A 17,749-nucleotide genomic window follows, 5' to 3' on the forward strand; every position below is an offset into this window, starting at 1 on the left:
TGAGCCCAAATAATTTAAATTAACAGTGTCATCAAGAGAATGGATTTAGGCTAATTCATTTCCCTAGTATGCCAGAGTAACAAGTAAGCATGACAGATCATATTCTGGACAATAAAAAAGGAACAGTTACACTGCAAGTGAACTGCATCATACATAGACAGCTTTAAATAATCTCAGCCACTGCTAGCTTCACTCATTCTGTAATGATTTTGCACATAGGTCTTGCGAAATGGTCCTGGATTACTGTCTCCTAGAACTAAACCAGTACTGATCAAAATACGGGAAATGAAATCAGCAATTTGAGAAGGGTTATAATCTCCAGAGTACTTGCCAGTTTCTTACCAGGAAGGAATAACAACCAACTTCTTTACTGACAATAGCAGCAAGTCTTTTTTATGAACATTGGAACTACTTATCCTGCATTAAACCAATTCTGTAGTTCAGGAAATTCTGCCACTTCTACCTAATGCTGCTTCTTAAAATATCCTTAGATCTTTGATTTTAATGTTAACAGTCAACTCACTGTGAGGTCTTTTAGGAAAAGAAGTATTTACTCTAACTTCATGCTTTCTTATACTCTTTTTTTTGTTTTTGGTCTTCTTATAACTCCATTTTCCTTTTAAAGTCACATTTCAAAAACAAGGGAAAATAACTAGTTCACACAACAGTATCTTCACTTGTTTCAACCATAAAGATGAAAAGTTCAGTGTAAGACTATAATCCAATAGACAGCCTTAAGAAATACTGACCTTTTTCCCTACAGCACATCAGGCTATGCCAGCTTTACTCATGAGTTCTGGCCTGAGAAGAAAAATTCACAATCCTTCTAAACTCAGTAAGTCTGCCTATATAACTACATACACAAATTCTAGTTCTAGTTAAGATTTCATTGACTATTCTCCAAGACACTTCCACAATTCTACTGTAACACGGTAACAATCATGCTATGCTGGTGTGGTATAGGGTACTCCAAGGTTTCTACTCATTTTGCAATGCTATTTATCGCCAGACAGAACTCAAAATACAATGCTCCAGTGATAGTCTCAAGTAAGTGAACCAACAGATTATTCAATTCACAATTGATGTTTCCATCAGATTACTTGTAAGATCTTATAGCCACTAGTCTGTAACGAGATACCAGGAGTGCCCAAATGGCTTGCATATGTCTCTAATATATTAATTTGAGCAGATACGTAAGGCTACACACTTCTCTGCTGAACATTTTCACTGCTGTCTGCTCACTTTTTAAGTGCTTTCACCTTCAACATCAGCTTCAAGCAAAGCAAGTTGCTGTTTTGTGGATTTCTGAAGCCTTGAGGATTGTTTGGGGTACTAACCAGTTATTTCTACCTGCCCATAATCTCTAGGTCTTGGAATAGCAATGACCTTCAGACAGCTTCTTACTGTCTTGGACCAAGGAAACCTGGATGAGCCAGCCATTCAGGTTCTGACTCTTTATACACATATTAGGATAAAAGTTAAAACAAGAACTTGAAAGGGAAGTAGCAAAGAAGAATTAATTCAACACAGAAAAGTAAACATAGGCTGGTCTGATAATTATTGGAAAACTACTAAAGGTACAATTCCTTTCACTGTGTTATTTCTAGGACTTCCCTCCCACCTTTTTTTTCTTTTTGAGTAATTCATTGACTTTAATGCCAAGAGTTAAGAAATGATGTGTTCATTGGTAAAAAGCATTACACAAAGAGTACTTTGCATTTGCATTACACAAAGTGTACTTTGTGCAGGGAGGGATGTGTAACTGCATATTATGTACTTGAAAAGCTCTTCTTTTTAAACTAAGCTAAAAGGGAATAAACAAGCAGCAATTCAGAAAGTGAAGAAGTGTGCTGAGAAAATATATATAAAGCACACCTGCCCAAGGTGGAAGATGACCTATCCATTTAGGTCAGTAAGACTGACCCAATAACCAAGCTAGAAATAGCCAGTGTTTATCCCTACTTGCTCTTAGTTGCCCTGTCTGGGATCCCCAAAACCAGAGACTAGTAAAGAATTTAAATCTGGCCTCTGCTGATGAGAAGTACTGTGCAGGGGTTCATGACACTAAAATATTCTGAGAGTATTAAGGCTAATTAATGATGTATTTCCTTAGCCAGCTTGCTCAGGAAGGTATTTCAATAAATGTGTCAGCATACTGTTCCTTGTACAGGAATGGCAAACTTGTGGTATTCAAGCAGAAGTATTGTTTTGGTGTCCTAAGTCTAAAAAAAAAAAAATAAATCTCAATTTATTTTAACTTAATCTTCTGTTTTGACTCTTCAGAAAGTTCCATACTTTCACTGCAGTAAGGAGACAAACTTCAGACCAGATAAACACAGAAGCAAACCACTACAGGGAAAACCAGCTGTTTCTGTAAAATAACCACCATTTTACAAACCTAGAATTTATATTCTTTTACCTCTAGAAAAAGAAATAAAAATCTGTATCCAGAAAAACAAAAATCACGAAGCAGATTAAGTAATTTACCTTCTTCATGTACTCTGTGACTGGGTTCTGTTGCAAGAATTCAGTACTTTCTCGTGTATAAAATCTCTCTGTGTCAGCAAGAAACTGAGATTCAAAGGATTCTTTATAGACGGTTAGTGTCGGTCCTTTTGCAAATGCATCATCTTCATTCAGACCCAGCTCCACTAAAGGAAAAAAACATAACCAAAAAAAGACCAAGAAATGACAAAATTGTTTTTTATGAAGTGGTCTACTACAAATAAACAAGGACACTCATCCTAACTTAGATGAATGCAATCAATTGGGACTGTATCAGCACCACTTAAAAAAAAAATACATTGATTTTGCATTTAAAAGACATTACTAATGCCAATTACATGTTTAGATACATTTCTTAAATATAGGATTATAGAATTCACTATCTCAAATGCTAGCACAAATTCTCCTTTCATTTTTCCCTCTTCAGAGTTCCATATTATATGCTTTTGCTTTTATTAATGAAACTAGTCAGTAATTTGGATAGCAATGCTCAAAGTATTATGCAAAAGGGAAAAAGCAACCACACTCTGCTATGCAAACTATCATCCTTCCCTACTTCCAGATTTAACTCCTTAATAACTGATTTGTAAACGATGAACACTCTTGTCTATCAGTTGCACTCTCAAGTTTTACAAATAGGGTATAATGAACTGCTATTGTATAAAGTATCAGTACAAATGTGAAGTCAAATAATACATAAAAATCTTTACTGGACATCTGAGGAGGTGGGATGTTACTTTTGGGCTCTGATAGGGTACGTAAATTTATTTATTTTTAAGAAAGTAACAGTATTTTAAATAAATCACATTTACCATAGGATTGTACAACTCCACTGATCAGCCTTGTATTGATAGTTTCACCATTTCTTTCCTTTTCAATCAATTTCAACACTGCATTTGTTACCTTAGAAAACAGGGATTAAAAGTTAAGTCAAGCACAGAGAAAGCAGCTGGTAGATCAAGCACTATACTTGGTTAGGAGTATATTTCCATATTCAAGAAAAGTCAGGCATCTTGAGAATAACATTTAAAAAGATCTGAACATATAATGTTCCTACAGAGAATGACACACCTTTAAGTTATTCAACATATTTACAGTGTGATTAGGGGCAAGGTGTATATGGATATTAAAACGCTTAGTTGTTTGGGTTTTTTTTCTTCAATTTCAAAAAAAACTAAGTCAAACTTCTCTTTGTTTTATACCTGAAATACAAAACACTGTAGCAAGAACCGAACTAAGCACCTGTTCTTCGGACAAATGATCTGCTGCAACTACTTCATCAAGAAGTACTGGTAAGAAGTGAAATCAACATATACATGTACCTAAAAATTGTGATGAATACCTTGCTTTATATTGTGCCAATTCACTAATTTTAAACGTTTGACTGACCTGAGTCTCCCAGGCATCAGTGTAAATGTAACAATTCGCAATAACATTAGGAAAGGCCAAAATCCCAGCCTGTCACTATCTGTTCTCATCTGATCTTGACTCCCAAACCTTAAGCCATGACTATGGTCAGTCTGTACTCCTGCCTAACTTAGTAAATTGCACTGAAATTGCTACTTCAAGTCTCCTTTGCTTTTTATAAAAATATCCCTGGATCCACTCAACAGAGAAATAACAGAACAGTCTTGGTATCACAGTTCAATCACACACACAAAGGCCTACTCCTTCAAATATTTATCTTCTTTTTTAGTATCACAAAGGAGAAATAGAAGGCTCCAGTTTTTATTTTCCAGGACTGTGCATATCCCCCTCCCCCTCAACTCAATCAAACAGTTACTAACAATATATTAAATTAACCCTATAAAATAACACTACAGTTGTAATATATGAATGCATATACCTGCTTATTTAATGGCCTGAATAAGCAGTCTCTCCAGGTCACCAAGGCAAGCTAGAATAAAAAGAAGGGAGAAGAAAGGTGGAATAAAAAAAATATTTACATATACAGGTAGGGTAATTCCCTTTAAGGAAAGCTGATACAGTATGCTAACTAATCAGAACTTCTAAAACTATATTTTGGCACACACATTTCTCAAGCAATGAGACCGTTTCACATTAATATTACAACCAGTTTCACCACTAACTTTACTAAGTTGTTCCTTTTTCTACCAGGGGAACCATTGCCAACTCTGGAAACTAACAAAACCCACTTTGAGTTACTTTGAAAATATACAGCTTTTTTTGTTGGCAATTTCCAAGCTGACATAGTCCCTTACCAATAAGCTACTAAAATTAAGAGGAAGGGAACTAAGGATACCAACTGTTTTTCTACCATATGCAAAATTATTTTAGTAAAGCAGGAAAATAGCACAGCACTTCCCTAATGCTTCACCAGTAAGGACAGTAATTATCCTTTATTTAAAAACCAGCCCTTTTAGTTATCTGAAATACAGAAGTTCTGTTAAGTTCTTATTTATATGACTTCACATTAAAAAAAATATGAAGATCACATATCAATCTTTCAGAACTGTACCAAAATAACTTACACTACAAACTGAATGTTATCTGAATCTTAGCAGCTTGGATGCTAAAAAAAGTTGTAGAAATGTACTGAAGTCATCAGAACAACAACAAATAAATTGTTTACTGCTTCATTTGGTGTTTGAAACGTTTGGCTGAATTTCTAATTGGGTTGACAAGGCCATGCTGAGGCACACTAGGTAGCAAATATTCAGAAACAGACACCCTTAACAGTCTACTACTGAAGTTCCAATATATGCAAGGCAGATTAAACATCTCACAGACTTAGACCCTTGGAATTTTTACAAATATACTGGGGTATGTATGGAAAGGAGGGAGAATGTCACTTTGCCTACTTCTTCAAAACCTCTCTGAACCTCCTACAAGATTAAAGGAGAGTTCTACAGGACAATAAAGCAAACATGACAGATAGAACGGACAGAATCATTCACTTCAAAAAGCTACTTACTGAATAAATTTCATATATTCCTTTACGACCTTCATCGCACTCACGACGAACCCAGTGTCGATTGAGGTAGGCACATATCCCATTCAATACTTTGCTTGAAAACCTATAATCTTCCCACTGTTGAGTGTAGAATTTCAGCACACTCTCATCCATCAGATCTTCACCATCCTGAAATTACAAGCTTGCTGGTACTGTTGTGCAATTTTAGGATACAACCAAGACATATCAGGGTATACAAAATGACTGTGTAATAAATCTACACCATGCAATTTATTTACAGGAAACATACTGCTAATACATTTAGTTCTACATTAATAAAACACAAAACCAGTATGAGATTTTGAAATTAAAAGGCCAGGAACAAATGCACACCACAGATGTCCAGAAGGCATCCCTGTATCTCTGGATGCAAGATAACATCCAGTTCTACTAGTAGTTTATTTATTAAACTAAAATAAAGGCTACCCTCAGGCATTTTCAACATGATAGGCATTAATTTTTTTTAGCATTTCTAATATGCTGGTTAATTGCTTGGAAAGTCTAGCTATTCTTGCTCAAGCACAGGACAGGTTAAGATGTCATATAACATTACTTCTATAAAACACAAGAATGTTGTTTTGGCTTGACGAGGAAAAGCAGCGCACAGGTACAAGCTTAGAGACTGATCTATGTCTGAGGTAAAGCCAACAAAACATTCTAATGGCTACAGAGACAAAAGTATATTTTCAGATTATTCAGTTTACTTCCAGTGGCTGCATAGACCTCTAGGCTTGTTGATACAGCTTTTCTTCTCATCCCAGTTTGTGCTACTACAAGCGCAGATTTAACTCATACCCCATCTTACCTTAAGGAGATTTGTCAAGTAGTTCTTCAGAAATTCTTTTAGCCTTTTGTACAATTCCAAGCCAACAAACTGAGCACCTCCAGGTGTCTGGCCCTTTTTTGATTTAGAAGGAGGTACTCCAGCTCCCCGTGCTTGATTGGACTGGTGTACACTGGTACAGTAGTTATAAACATGACTGACAGGGAAGTTAAGGAATACATTTGCCACCATAAGACATTAAAAATACAATTAAAAACAATGTTAATTTCAATAAGCTATTATTTATGCAACTGTGAACGACTTAAACATAATGCACTGCAAGATGAACACACCAAATCAAACCACAGCTAATAAAATTAAGTAATTTTCAGAAGAATTATCTGCAGCAAAATTGTGTCAGACTGCTGAGGGCACTGCAAACACTCACCTGAACAATAAATTTATTTAATGTTTCCTTAACAAAACCACCAAAAAAACAAAGCAGTGGAATATGCTGATAAGATTATATAAATGGTATTTATTTGATCTATTATATTGGTCTTCTACAAATATATTAGCTTTCATTTGAACTGAAAGAAATTTCAATACTAGCCTCAAGCAACATTCAGTAGTTGAAAACACAAGAGAGTATTTTTGTGTTCTTTCAAACACCATCCTCCATAAATGATTTGGCCACTGAAGATTGGCACACTAGAGGAACCTGGAAAGCAGTAACAGTGAGACACACAAACATTTAAATGCACGTGTATAACTGGAGTCACAGAATTGTTTAGATTAAAAAAAAGACTTCTAAGATGAGTCCAACCATTAATATAGCACCACCAAGTCCACCATTAAACCATCTCCCTAAGCACCATATGAAAGGGTCTTTTAAATACCTTCAGAGACACTGATTTCACAACCTGCCTGGGCATATCATTCCAATGCAGGACAACACTTACAGTAAAGAAAGTGTTACAAAATATCCAACCTACATCTCCCCTGCTACAACTTAGGGCCATTTCCTCTTGTCCTGTTGCTTATTACTTGGGAGAAGGGGATGACCCTCACCTGGATATGGGTTGTTGTGGTTGAAGTGCAGGACCCAGCATTTTGTCTTGCTGAACCTCATACCACGGGCCTCAGCTTACTGGTCCTGCCTCTTTGGACCCCTCTGAAGAGCCCACCCACACTCCACCAGATCAGCACTCTCAGCCAACTCAGTGTCATCTGCCAAATCACTGAGGGTGCACTTGATTTCCTGGTCTCAGTCATTGCTGAAGAGATTAAACAGAACTGGCTCTAGCACTGAGCCCTTGGGAAGAAGGCTTTTGACTGGCTACCTGCTTGCTGCCTGTGCTGCGTGCATTCATACAGATGCGCTCAGTGGGGCTGTTGATCCCACCACCTTTTTTTTTTGGCGAGAAGCCCTAATTCCTATGTGGCAAGACAATTCTGAGGTTTCTAACACAGTGACCCTTTTTATTTTTCTGCCATGGATCTCCATTGCCCACCTCCACTGAGACATCGGATTGAAGGACCACTAGCACATTGTCCCTCAAACACTGGCATGCTGCCCCCTGGTTATTTACCTCTTTTCCTTTTCAAATCTAGTTTAAGCTTTCCCTGGAAGACCTGGTAATGGTATCTGCAAAGACACTTTTCTCTTTCTGAGACAGGTGTACCATGTCTGTCACCAACAGGTCTGCTTTCATATAAACCTAGCCTTGATTAAAGAAAAAAAATAATTCTGCCACTGACACCAGGCTCAGAGCCAAGTACTGATCTGACAGCTTTTCCTGTTTCCTCCATCATTCCTTGCAACTGGAAAGAGAAAGGTAAAAACTACTTCATCTTCTGATCTCTTAACCAGTCATCCCAAGTCCCTGAAGCGTCTCTTGATTATCTTCAGAGTCCTTGTTGCAACTTCACTGCTGCCTACCTGAAAAATCTGAGAACTGTCCCAGGGTAGGAATTTTGCTCTTTACATCTTTAAGCCAGGTATCAGAGAGGCAGCAGATGTCTCTAGCAAGTGGCAGCAATACTTTTTCCTCTTATTCTACTACAGCCTGAAAGACTTGCTGTAACTGTTAATGCAACGTTTCAAGAACACATTCTGCTTTCTGATCTAAAAACCTCAAATATTCAGAGTTCTTCCAAAGTAGTAAGTAGAAGTCACATTGCTCCAAACACTTCAAATAAGAAGGCATCCTTAAAGAAGCTGCATTTCACAAGCAAGAAAAACAAACTAGCTAGGTACCATCGAAATTGAACTTCATAAGGACTCAGATCTGACAATAAAAATCACCCAAATGACTCACACAAGCAACAATAGGCCAACAGGAATGAAGTTACTGAGCACTCACTCTTCTACTGACAGTCCAAGGACAAGTTTTTAAGTCACATTCCTTGTTGGAAAACACTGTACTAACCAATCTAGAAGATTTAATTTGGCTTTGTGTTTTCACAGAATCACAAGGTTGGAAGAGACCTTCAAGGTCATTGAGTCCAACCCATGCCCTAACACCTCAACTAAATCATGGCACCGAGTGCCATATTCAGTCCTTTTTAAAGACATCCAGGGATGATGACTCCATCATTTCCCCAGGCAGACCATTTCAGTACACCTTATCACTCAACAGAAGTGGACTCAGCATTAACCACTAGACTGGTTTCCTCCATAGCACACCATAAATTAGGAAACGAATACATTGCAGACTTGACTTTTATCTTTCCCTTCACAAAGTCCAGAGCAATAAAATGGGAAGATATCAGCACAAATAAATACCAAGAGAATTATAAACCACAAATATATGATGCATTACAGTCATTATAAACAGATTTGCTTCTAAGTAGTAAAGCTCAAGAAGAAAATTGTCTCCAAATATCCAGTTAACTTCCTTGAAATTAATTTTATTAAAATCTTCATAGACAAAACATACCCTTAAACAGGGTTTAATGATCAGAGTATCCTGCACGCCACCAGGAGAAAGGCTCAAGGTATTCACATCAAACTGTGAATAAGCTTTCCTTGCAATCTATATTTACATGCTTGTTCAGAGAGTCATTGCATTCTGTGCAAAAAAGTAAGGCTCTTCACCTAAGATTAACCCTTTTTGAAAATACACAGTGTGCATTTATTTCTTATCTATTACCTGATCCAGATGCCAAATAACTACATTTCCCACTATGTCAACCAGTGACATAAAGCCTTCATTTGTATCGAATTGAAGCAACTGAACTTTTAATCAGCATCTTATCTCTACCAGCCACTGATTTCCTGGACATTAATGACTTCTTCCACCTCTTAGTCACTTGTCTCTTCAAATTCCCTGGCACTGTTGCTACTTTAACTATGTACACTTTGATTTCAGAATTCCCTGTTCAAATGAAGAACACTACACAGGTCAACCAGTTTCCTCTAGATATGCAACTTACTTTCTTGTCACAAACAAGAAAAGCAGGTTTACCCCACAGGATAATTTTGAAATAGCTAATATATAAATTTCTCCAAACTGTTTATAAAAAATCTCTCCATCATGATACTAGGAATTTTGGGCTAATTCATAAATATCCCCTTGACAGTCTTGCCTACTTCTTCCTCTAACTCTCTTATCCCAAGTGGCTTTAAGCAAGCCTGAAAATATGAAGACTGTCCAGAGAAAGGGTAATTCTAGCAGTTTTGAGAGTACTGCCTGTAAAAGACATTCTATTCATCTGTACAATCACAACAGCCTTCAGAAAAATAAAAGGCCAAGATCAGAAGACAAAAGCTTTTCCATAACCTATACATTTTAGTATTAAACCCAGGATTCCTTGTAAACACAGAGACTGAGACCTTTTGTCAATAACACAGTAATCACCTCAGAACTGCAACAAATGTAATTCCAGTAATGCTCATCTTTGCCTTTTATTCTGGCTTGAGATTTGCTAGCCAAAGAGTCCAAGACAGCACTTTTGAAGTGCTCAAGTTTCATTGTTCCACACAAGTCAAACTGAAGTTAGTTTGCCCATATAGAGGCAAGCTGCCAAGTGTAACTCTTTCACACATTCTAGATAAAGCATGCTCTCTCACACTGTTAACAATCTGTCCCCCCATCTGCTAGAGGCTGGCCACTGACAGAAAGACTGACATATTCAAAACAAAATCATATTTTTACTGCTACAATAAAGTGTATGACAGTCCATCTGAGAATCACAAGGGGAATGCTGTGAAAAGAATTCTTAGTTGCACAAGGGAAAATAAATCCCTCAATGTTTTTTATGCTGGAAGCTATATACATATGCAAACAGCTACCAGGAAACATTTTTGGGGACGTTTGTACAATTCTGTATAGCAATTTGCATACCACAACAAGCAGAGAAGTTAATTCATCAATAGAAACATTTGAACCACAGTGAAGCTGTGCTGATCCCTAAGCTTTGGGCTGCTGAACTTCAGATTTGGCCCAGCACACAAACCACCTACAGGAGGAACAGATCAATCTCCTCTAACCTCCACACCTTCCTTACAGTGAAGGAGAAATTGAATTTACTAGTCTAAAATAAATCTGAAGTAGAAAACTGCAAGGAAGTTTGTAAAATAATTCAGTATTGTGCTGCTCAAGATCAAAAATCCTTTCCAGAACTTTATTCTCCTTCAAAACTTCTCAAAACAAAAAGTAGCCAAAGACAAATTAATTTCACCACCTCTGTCATCAATATAATTCACACTGGTTTTGACAGTTTTTGACAGGCTCAGTTTCTAAAGTCAGGCAACAGAGAAAAAAGAAAAAAAAAAAATCACCTTGTGCTGCCACACCCGAATAGATTTAAGGCCTTGTACAAAATCACTTCCACTGAAGGAAGTGGTCCTAACACACAATCCAGCTGGAGAGCTGACTTGACACCTGGTTTCCAGTAGCATAGGAGATCATGCAGGCAGTCAGTCATGTGGACTGAAGAAATAACCAACACTACAACCAACTCCAGACCCTTTGGTGAGCAGATCTGAACTGCTGTGTCCACACAGAGGAAGTGAAACAGGCTCTTTCAGCAGCACTGCATACATTTTTTGAGTATGCCATCAAAACACATGGCTTGAGCATGCCATGGTCAACTCTAATCAAAAAGTACCAAAGTACTCCATACAGATTTTTTACTCTGGAAGCAACTGGAAACCAAAGTTATATAAGAAAAATTATAAGTTTTGTAATTCAACACATAAGAAAGCACTCAGACTCTACACTGATGAGTGTAAATCACTCAGTTTTTCATAGGTCTTGAAGTTTTTAAAAGAAAACAGTTCTGCTGAGGTACTAATTCACCTTTCACCAGCATAGCCAGGTCCCCAGAGTTCTTCCACTTTGCTATGAAAAATAAACATAACTGGAAGAAGTATGCAAGAGGAACAGATATGTAAAATTAAAGGAACTGAAAGGAAGCAGAATTAACACAACACAGTAGAAAATTAGAGTGCAGAGATGCCCACAACAAGACAAGCTGAACAACTGTCCAATGACAATTGCTTTCTCATTACTTTTAGTCTCTTTATTATAAAGATCAGTTTTAGGCATAAATTTGCTATTTCACAGACTTTAAGCAGCAATTAGCTTCATGCTCAGTAGCTGGCCTACAGAACTAGACTGAGATTAGCTCCATTTCTGTCGAAAATCTGTATTTTCCTAGATTACACCAAAGGCATACAAGAACATTATATAGAGTTACTGAAAACACTGATAGGAAAATTGCTAGGAAAGATTATAGAAGCTTTGTATTATTGTAGAACCACTTCTAATACAAACAACACAGATTATTATATTTACTAAAGAACAGTTTACATATTTTCTTCAAAATTAAAGTCATTCAAGTCCTGTTGAAATGCAGAAGACTAGGCAGGACTACCCCAGACATAAGAGAAGCTGCCAAGAGAACTGGACATGCCTATATGATTTTAATGTTTTATGAGTCAAATGGATGAAGGAATTTTGCATGGGTTTTTGAAATCATAAGGTTGTAAAAAAAACCAGTTGCTTTTCAGAACAAGTGCTTTGAATACTCACTTTAGCTTTGTGAGGAGCAGCAGTAAAACAAACACCTCAGAAACCTTCATTCTTTTCAGGGAGGTATCAAGAGATTTTATGCATGTTCAGTCAATCATTCAGTATGTGTGGATTACCCCCACAAAGCAACTCAGAAAACAAACAAAACTATCCTGTAGTTGGGTACAGATCCTGTACCCAACCCCACACACTCACCACTTGTGCTAAAAAATGATTAAGTTTTAATTGATACATTTAAGTCTTTAGTTTTGATACAACTGCTCTGCTAAATCACTCCATTTTAGACAAACCATTTTAGTCAGGGAAAGACTGTGGCAAGAGATTGAGGATTGAGCTATTACAGCATGAACCATGCAGCTGCTGTGAAAATCCAGGCATAACTCAGCTCAAACATGTTTCTACAAGTCTGAGATCAGAGACACTTTCAGCAAAAGCCATCTGAAGACTAATAGATAACTTCTTGTTTCCCTCTCCATGGCATAAACTCAAGAGAATCACAGAGAAGCAATGAGTTACAAGGAAAACACAAAATTTGAAAGCCAAATGCATAAAGTGTACAATCTTTATGCCAGGGAGTGTAAGAACCTCTGTAACTGAGGTTGATTTTAAATTTCTTTCTTTGCATTGCAGAGGTCGATTCCGAACAGAATATTACTGGTTACTATAAAAAGCAAGTAGAACAGCAAGCAATCATTGTGGCAGAGTGCATACAGAAACAAGATGATTGCACAAATATAAACATATTCTGCCCTTCTTTCAAACTGAAGATTCAATCTTTGTAAATACACACAAATGCATACAATTATATGTACCTTTCCACACAAGAAAAAGTATATTATGTACTCTTCAAACATGTCAAATACATTTACTTCATGTTTCATATGAGCACTAACTGGAACATGAGAAGTCCTATGAAATAGGATATTGAATATATGCAGGACTAATACCAGCAGACAGAAGAGGCTGCCTTGATGTATCCAAAGTGACCTTAAAAAATTTGACATTGAAGTGAAAGGATGACTTATAATGACAAAATCTTAAGAGAAAGTGGAACAGCATCTGAGATGTAAATAAGAAGTGCATGCCCTAACACCACAGTATCTTTCCTGCACAGAAACAGCATAATAATCCGTTCCAAAAGAAAAAACAAGAACAAGAACATACCGTGCTGCCTGGTAACAACAGATTAATGTGATTAGAAAATAAAATATTTTCACAGTTTTAATATGCATCTGCTGATCTAAACTCCTACTAAAATGCAGGAATTCAACAAGGAAAAAGATTGCAGAAGAAGCAACTACAATAGACCTTGGCAAATGGATGCCAGTGTATGTTGCTTGGTCAACATACACTACAGGTGCTGAATCTACACACAGGAAAAGAAAAACTAAATATATTTACACTTTCTATTTTATGAACAGATAGATTATCCTGAGTCATCTGGTATTTTTAAAGTGCAAACATACTACGCTTAGTTATTTAATGTTCAACACATAATTTTCCTGTATCACTTGCTAATATGTGAGAAAAAAATTCCGATTTTATAAAATGATTACAGTAACCTTTTCTGATATACATACATTTGATCCAATGCACATTCAGTAGACATCACTTTGTTAAAATAAATGGACAAAACTAAATTACAATAAGTAAGGACTTATAATAAAACAATGAAATGCGACAGAACAGCCTTTACCTATCCTTGACAAACTTCAAGCAATTATTTTGAAAATATTTACTAATGATGGCTAATAATGGAATAATATAAGTAACACATTTTTAAGATCCAATTTACTGGTATAAGACTTAAGCAAATTTTAAATCATAATTAATTCAGCCATTTTCTTCAAATTTCCACATAAGATCTATATGATCATGCTGGCAATCAACTACTCAAATGTGTTCTAGAAACCTGTTGAAATCAACAGTGTAATTTTTATTACGTATATAACATTTTAAAGACTTTGAAAGCCAAATCTGAATACTGCAATCTGGACATTGCAATTTATATCTTAGTTAAACAACCACATCATACCTTCCACAGAATTACAAACTCTTCTTGTCAATGAAAACATTTTAAGATATGTTCATGCAGCTATATATCTTATTTGTTATAAATTAATAGCAATTGGAATCTCTGAACTTGTCTTATTTTTCTCAATTTTCTTTAAATATTAACTTGGACAAAAAGGTTAATCTGTTCTGTATGGGCATAAATTAACTACATTTTTTTAAAAGAATCCCTAAAATGCTTTTTAGGTTATGTTTTGTAAATCAGAGCAGTAAAAGCGTAAGTTTATGTCAAAATGTTGGCATTTCAAATAAAACAGTGCACACACGCAACAGAGAAGCACACCACAAATCTTTCTATTCACCAATGCCACCTGAAAATTGTTGATGTGTGCTTCGATGAAAAAGGTAAGTATTTTGGGAAAGTTACTTAGGTCTCTGTCTAAGCCACTGTGAACAATTACACTACTGTGATACAATGCAGCAGTTTTCTGACATTTTATACTTGACCTGAGAATCTTCTTAAGATACATAAAACTAGAAAGTAACAAAACACTTTTATTGTCTCCACTGAGTTTCAATAAAAATGTTGAGTAAACTCCAATTCTTCCTCTCATACCATGAGGTCTGAATAAAATAAATTGCAGGCTCACCATACAATTAGTCTGAAAAATGGACATCACTTTCTGACAAAAAAGAAGAAAATAGCATAAGATTTATGAATATTTTATCACTGTGAAATGAAATTATGAAGAGGTGGCTATAAAGACAAGTGGTCTAGAGCAACATAAATGAGTAAGAAAAATTCTAGTAAACCAAGTAATAGGTTTTCAACCATCTATCCAAAACAGAAACTGAAAACCTGCTAGACAAAAGTACTGTTCTGTCTTGGACAGATTAATTGTAGTTTCCTCCAAACAGGCTAAATGCCACCAGATGTTCTGTATACATACACCACTAACACTGCCTTTTACAAGGAAGTCCTGTGGATCACAGCCTCCAAATTAATAATCACTAAATGGAAAACAGGGTAAACAGGTCCTTCCCTCACACTATTAGTAGTGCTGTTATGTCTATTATTCCTACAAATCTAGTTAACTTTATTGACTCTTTATCTTTTTGGCATAAAGTTAATGCTTGGCATGTAATTCTGAGCTAGCTTGTAATACTACGGGTCAGATGATGTTAATTACTGTTGCAAGAACGACTAGGCTCTCAGTAGTAGGAAATACATAATATCTGAGTAAGGAACTGAAAAACATCTAGATTTCATTTTCAAGAATCTCACATGTGGGGGAAAAAATGAAACACCAAAACAAAAAACCACACAAGAACAAAATATGTCATCATCTGGTCTCACAATAAAAGGTACATTGCAATTAAAAGCACAAATAAATCTAGAGTATGGATGAGAAACTTTGTAACCACCATGCAGAAACAAAATTTTTCATTCACCTCCTCAGTATTCTCAGGTCTAGAAAACACCTGGAATAATCAACTTGTTTCTGTTCCCACTGAAATGAAGGGAAAAAATCCCACCTTAAGTACAGGCTCCAGCCTGGATTCAGGAGATTCAAGTTAGTGTTTCATGAAAAGAGATCCTCTAAACAAAGAAAACAAGTGCAGGTGTGACAGAGGTCTGAACTGCTTGAATTCTGTAACTATTCAAATTCTTTTCCAGAGGCACTTGACCAAGGCACAACAAAACCTTCTATGTCTCAAACCAATGTTGATTGAAAAACTGATAGCATACATAGGACTGAAGGTAGGTTTGGTTGTATCCACAGTTCCCCTCATAAATTAGAGGGGTGAAATGAAATCCACTTCAGGAGCAATATCTTGACAAGGAAAAAAAAAAAAAAAAAAAAAGGGTGGGTGGGAAAAGAGAGAAAGAGAACAAAAGAGGATGAGGAAAGACTAAATTATCAATTGCCAAGACATTCTTGTAAGCAGAGCTGATCTTCAGACCAATTACAACTGCAGCTGAAGCTCTTCAGCTGTTTTGCCTTCCAAACTAAGCTGGTTGATAAGCAAAGCTTCCTAAAATAAAAGTCCACCAGACTACAAGACTTGCTGTACACAAAGACTGAGCAAATATGTCACAGTTACTGCTTTGAAAGGGGTGTAATCTTTTAAGCACAACTTTTGAACACATGTACTTGGTATAGGATACAAAATACATCGCTATCTTCATAGTAGATTAAATACTCAGCCTAAACAGTATCAAAAACTGAGTTATTAAACTAGTGTATTAATCCAAGTTTACCACCAAAATCACCCCTAAATTATTTCACTTATGAAATTAACAAAAACAGTCCTTATTTCTGAACCAACAGCTCCTTGAAGCACAAGCAAGGAGGAAATGAGTAAGTAAGAGACAGGATATCCCTTTTACAGCTTCATTCTGAGCATCTTTGAGAACATCAGGAGAGGGAAAAAGCCAGTTTTACCATTACCATCATAATCAGTACTTAGTCTTCAGCTGTCCTGCTTAACGGACCTCACAAACAAGAATATATTAAAGGCGCTCAGAAGAAAAAACTCCGAGGTTCTAACATGTCAAATTTCTATCAGACATTCAACTTTTTTCAGATTTCAACCTGTTTCACTGAGTCAAAACCAATGTTGAACCTAGTGCTGCAAGAAATCACTAATTTTAAATCTCAGGAAAAGTTCTGACTCTAAACAAATGCTATTTCATCTTTCCATCACTATTAAAGAAGTATCCAAGAAACACTCAGCAGGCTGCTCAGGGCTTCTCCTACCACACCCTGGAGCATGGATTCTGCAGGCACAAATAGAGAAGATTACATGTTAATACTATGGCTACATGTACAGACAAACTTTTCTACCACCATATAAAGTCCAGGGAACCACAGAATTGACTGGTTTATAGCCTTCAAGCTCCTCTTTCTTTTATAAAAGTTCTGTCCTTTCAAAAAAATTAATACTGACTAAGATTTTATATGCTGCAATTCCAAATCAGTGCCAGCAACAGCTATAGACACTAATTCAGAATAATAACTTAATAAATTTAAAAAAACTTTAATAAATTAAAAACTCCCAAACTCTAAATACTGATACAGAAAAACAGCAAAACTACTTAATGATAGGAAATATCTTCAGTCGTCTTTTTTATCATATGTACAGCAAAGGGTGTAGAACCACCACCTTCTTAAACAGTGCTGAGCAATAGAAGGTTACAAGAGTAAAAGCAGAATGAAAGATGCAAAACAAAGGTCATCAAATCCATTTACACGCTACCTTATAGATTAAATAAAAAGAATTTCCTTTCTCAAAGTCCTAAAGTCAAACACCGAAGCTATAATACAACGAGACACATTTCTCCTTCAAATTAGTTTTAAAAAATCATTATACACTACCCAACAGAAAAAAGTTTCCTACAATCTTCCAAACTACCTCAGTGCATTTGTGCAAGGAGGTTAACTCCCTTCC

At 36.2% G+C, this 17,749-nt stretch overlaps 1 protein-coding gene across 3 annotated transcripts in view; it reads right to left on the reverse strand.

The window, feature by feature from the left end:
* CUL1 (cullin 1) overlaps positions 1-17,749 on the reverse strand; it is a 53,755-nt gene that overhangs the window by 18,696 nt on the left and 17,310 nt on the right. For all 3 annotated transcript variants that reach the window (XM_079302402.1, XM_079302403.1, XM_079302401.1), the window contains 5 exons: positions 6,285-6,459; positions 5,441-5,608; positions 4,352-4,402; positions 3,318-3,408; positions 2,488-2,651 (listed from right to left, as the gene is read on the reverse strand). In XM_079302402.1, coding sequence (XP_079158528.1) covers positions 2,488-2,651; positions 3,318-3,408; positions 4,352-4,402; positions 5,441-5,608; positions 6,285-6,459 — 649 coding nt within the window. The remainder of the gene's footprint in view (positions 1-2,487; positions 2,652-3,317; positions 3,409-4,351; positions 4,403-5,440; positions 5,609-6,284; positions 6,460-17,749) is intronic.

The sequence above is a fragment of the Erithacus rubecula genome (assembly GCF_903797595.1).
Source record: "Erithacus rubecula genome assembly, chromosome: 3".
Taxonomy (NCBI): Eukaryota; Metazoa; Chordata; class Aves; order Passeriformes; family Muscicapidae; genus Erithacus; species Erithacus rubecula.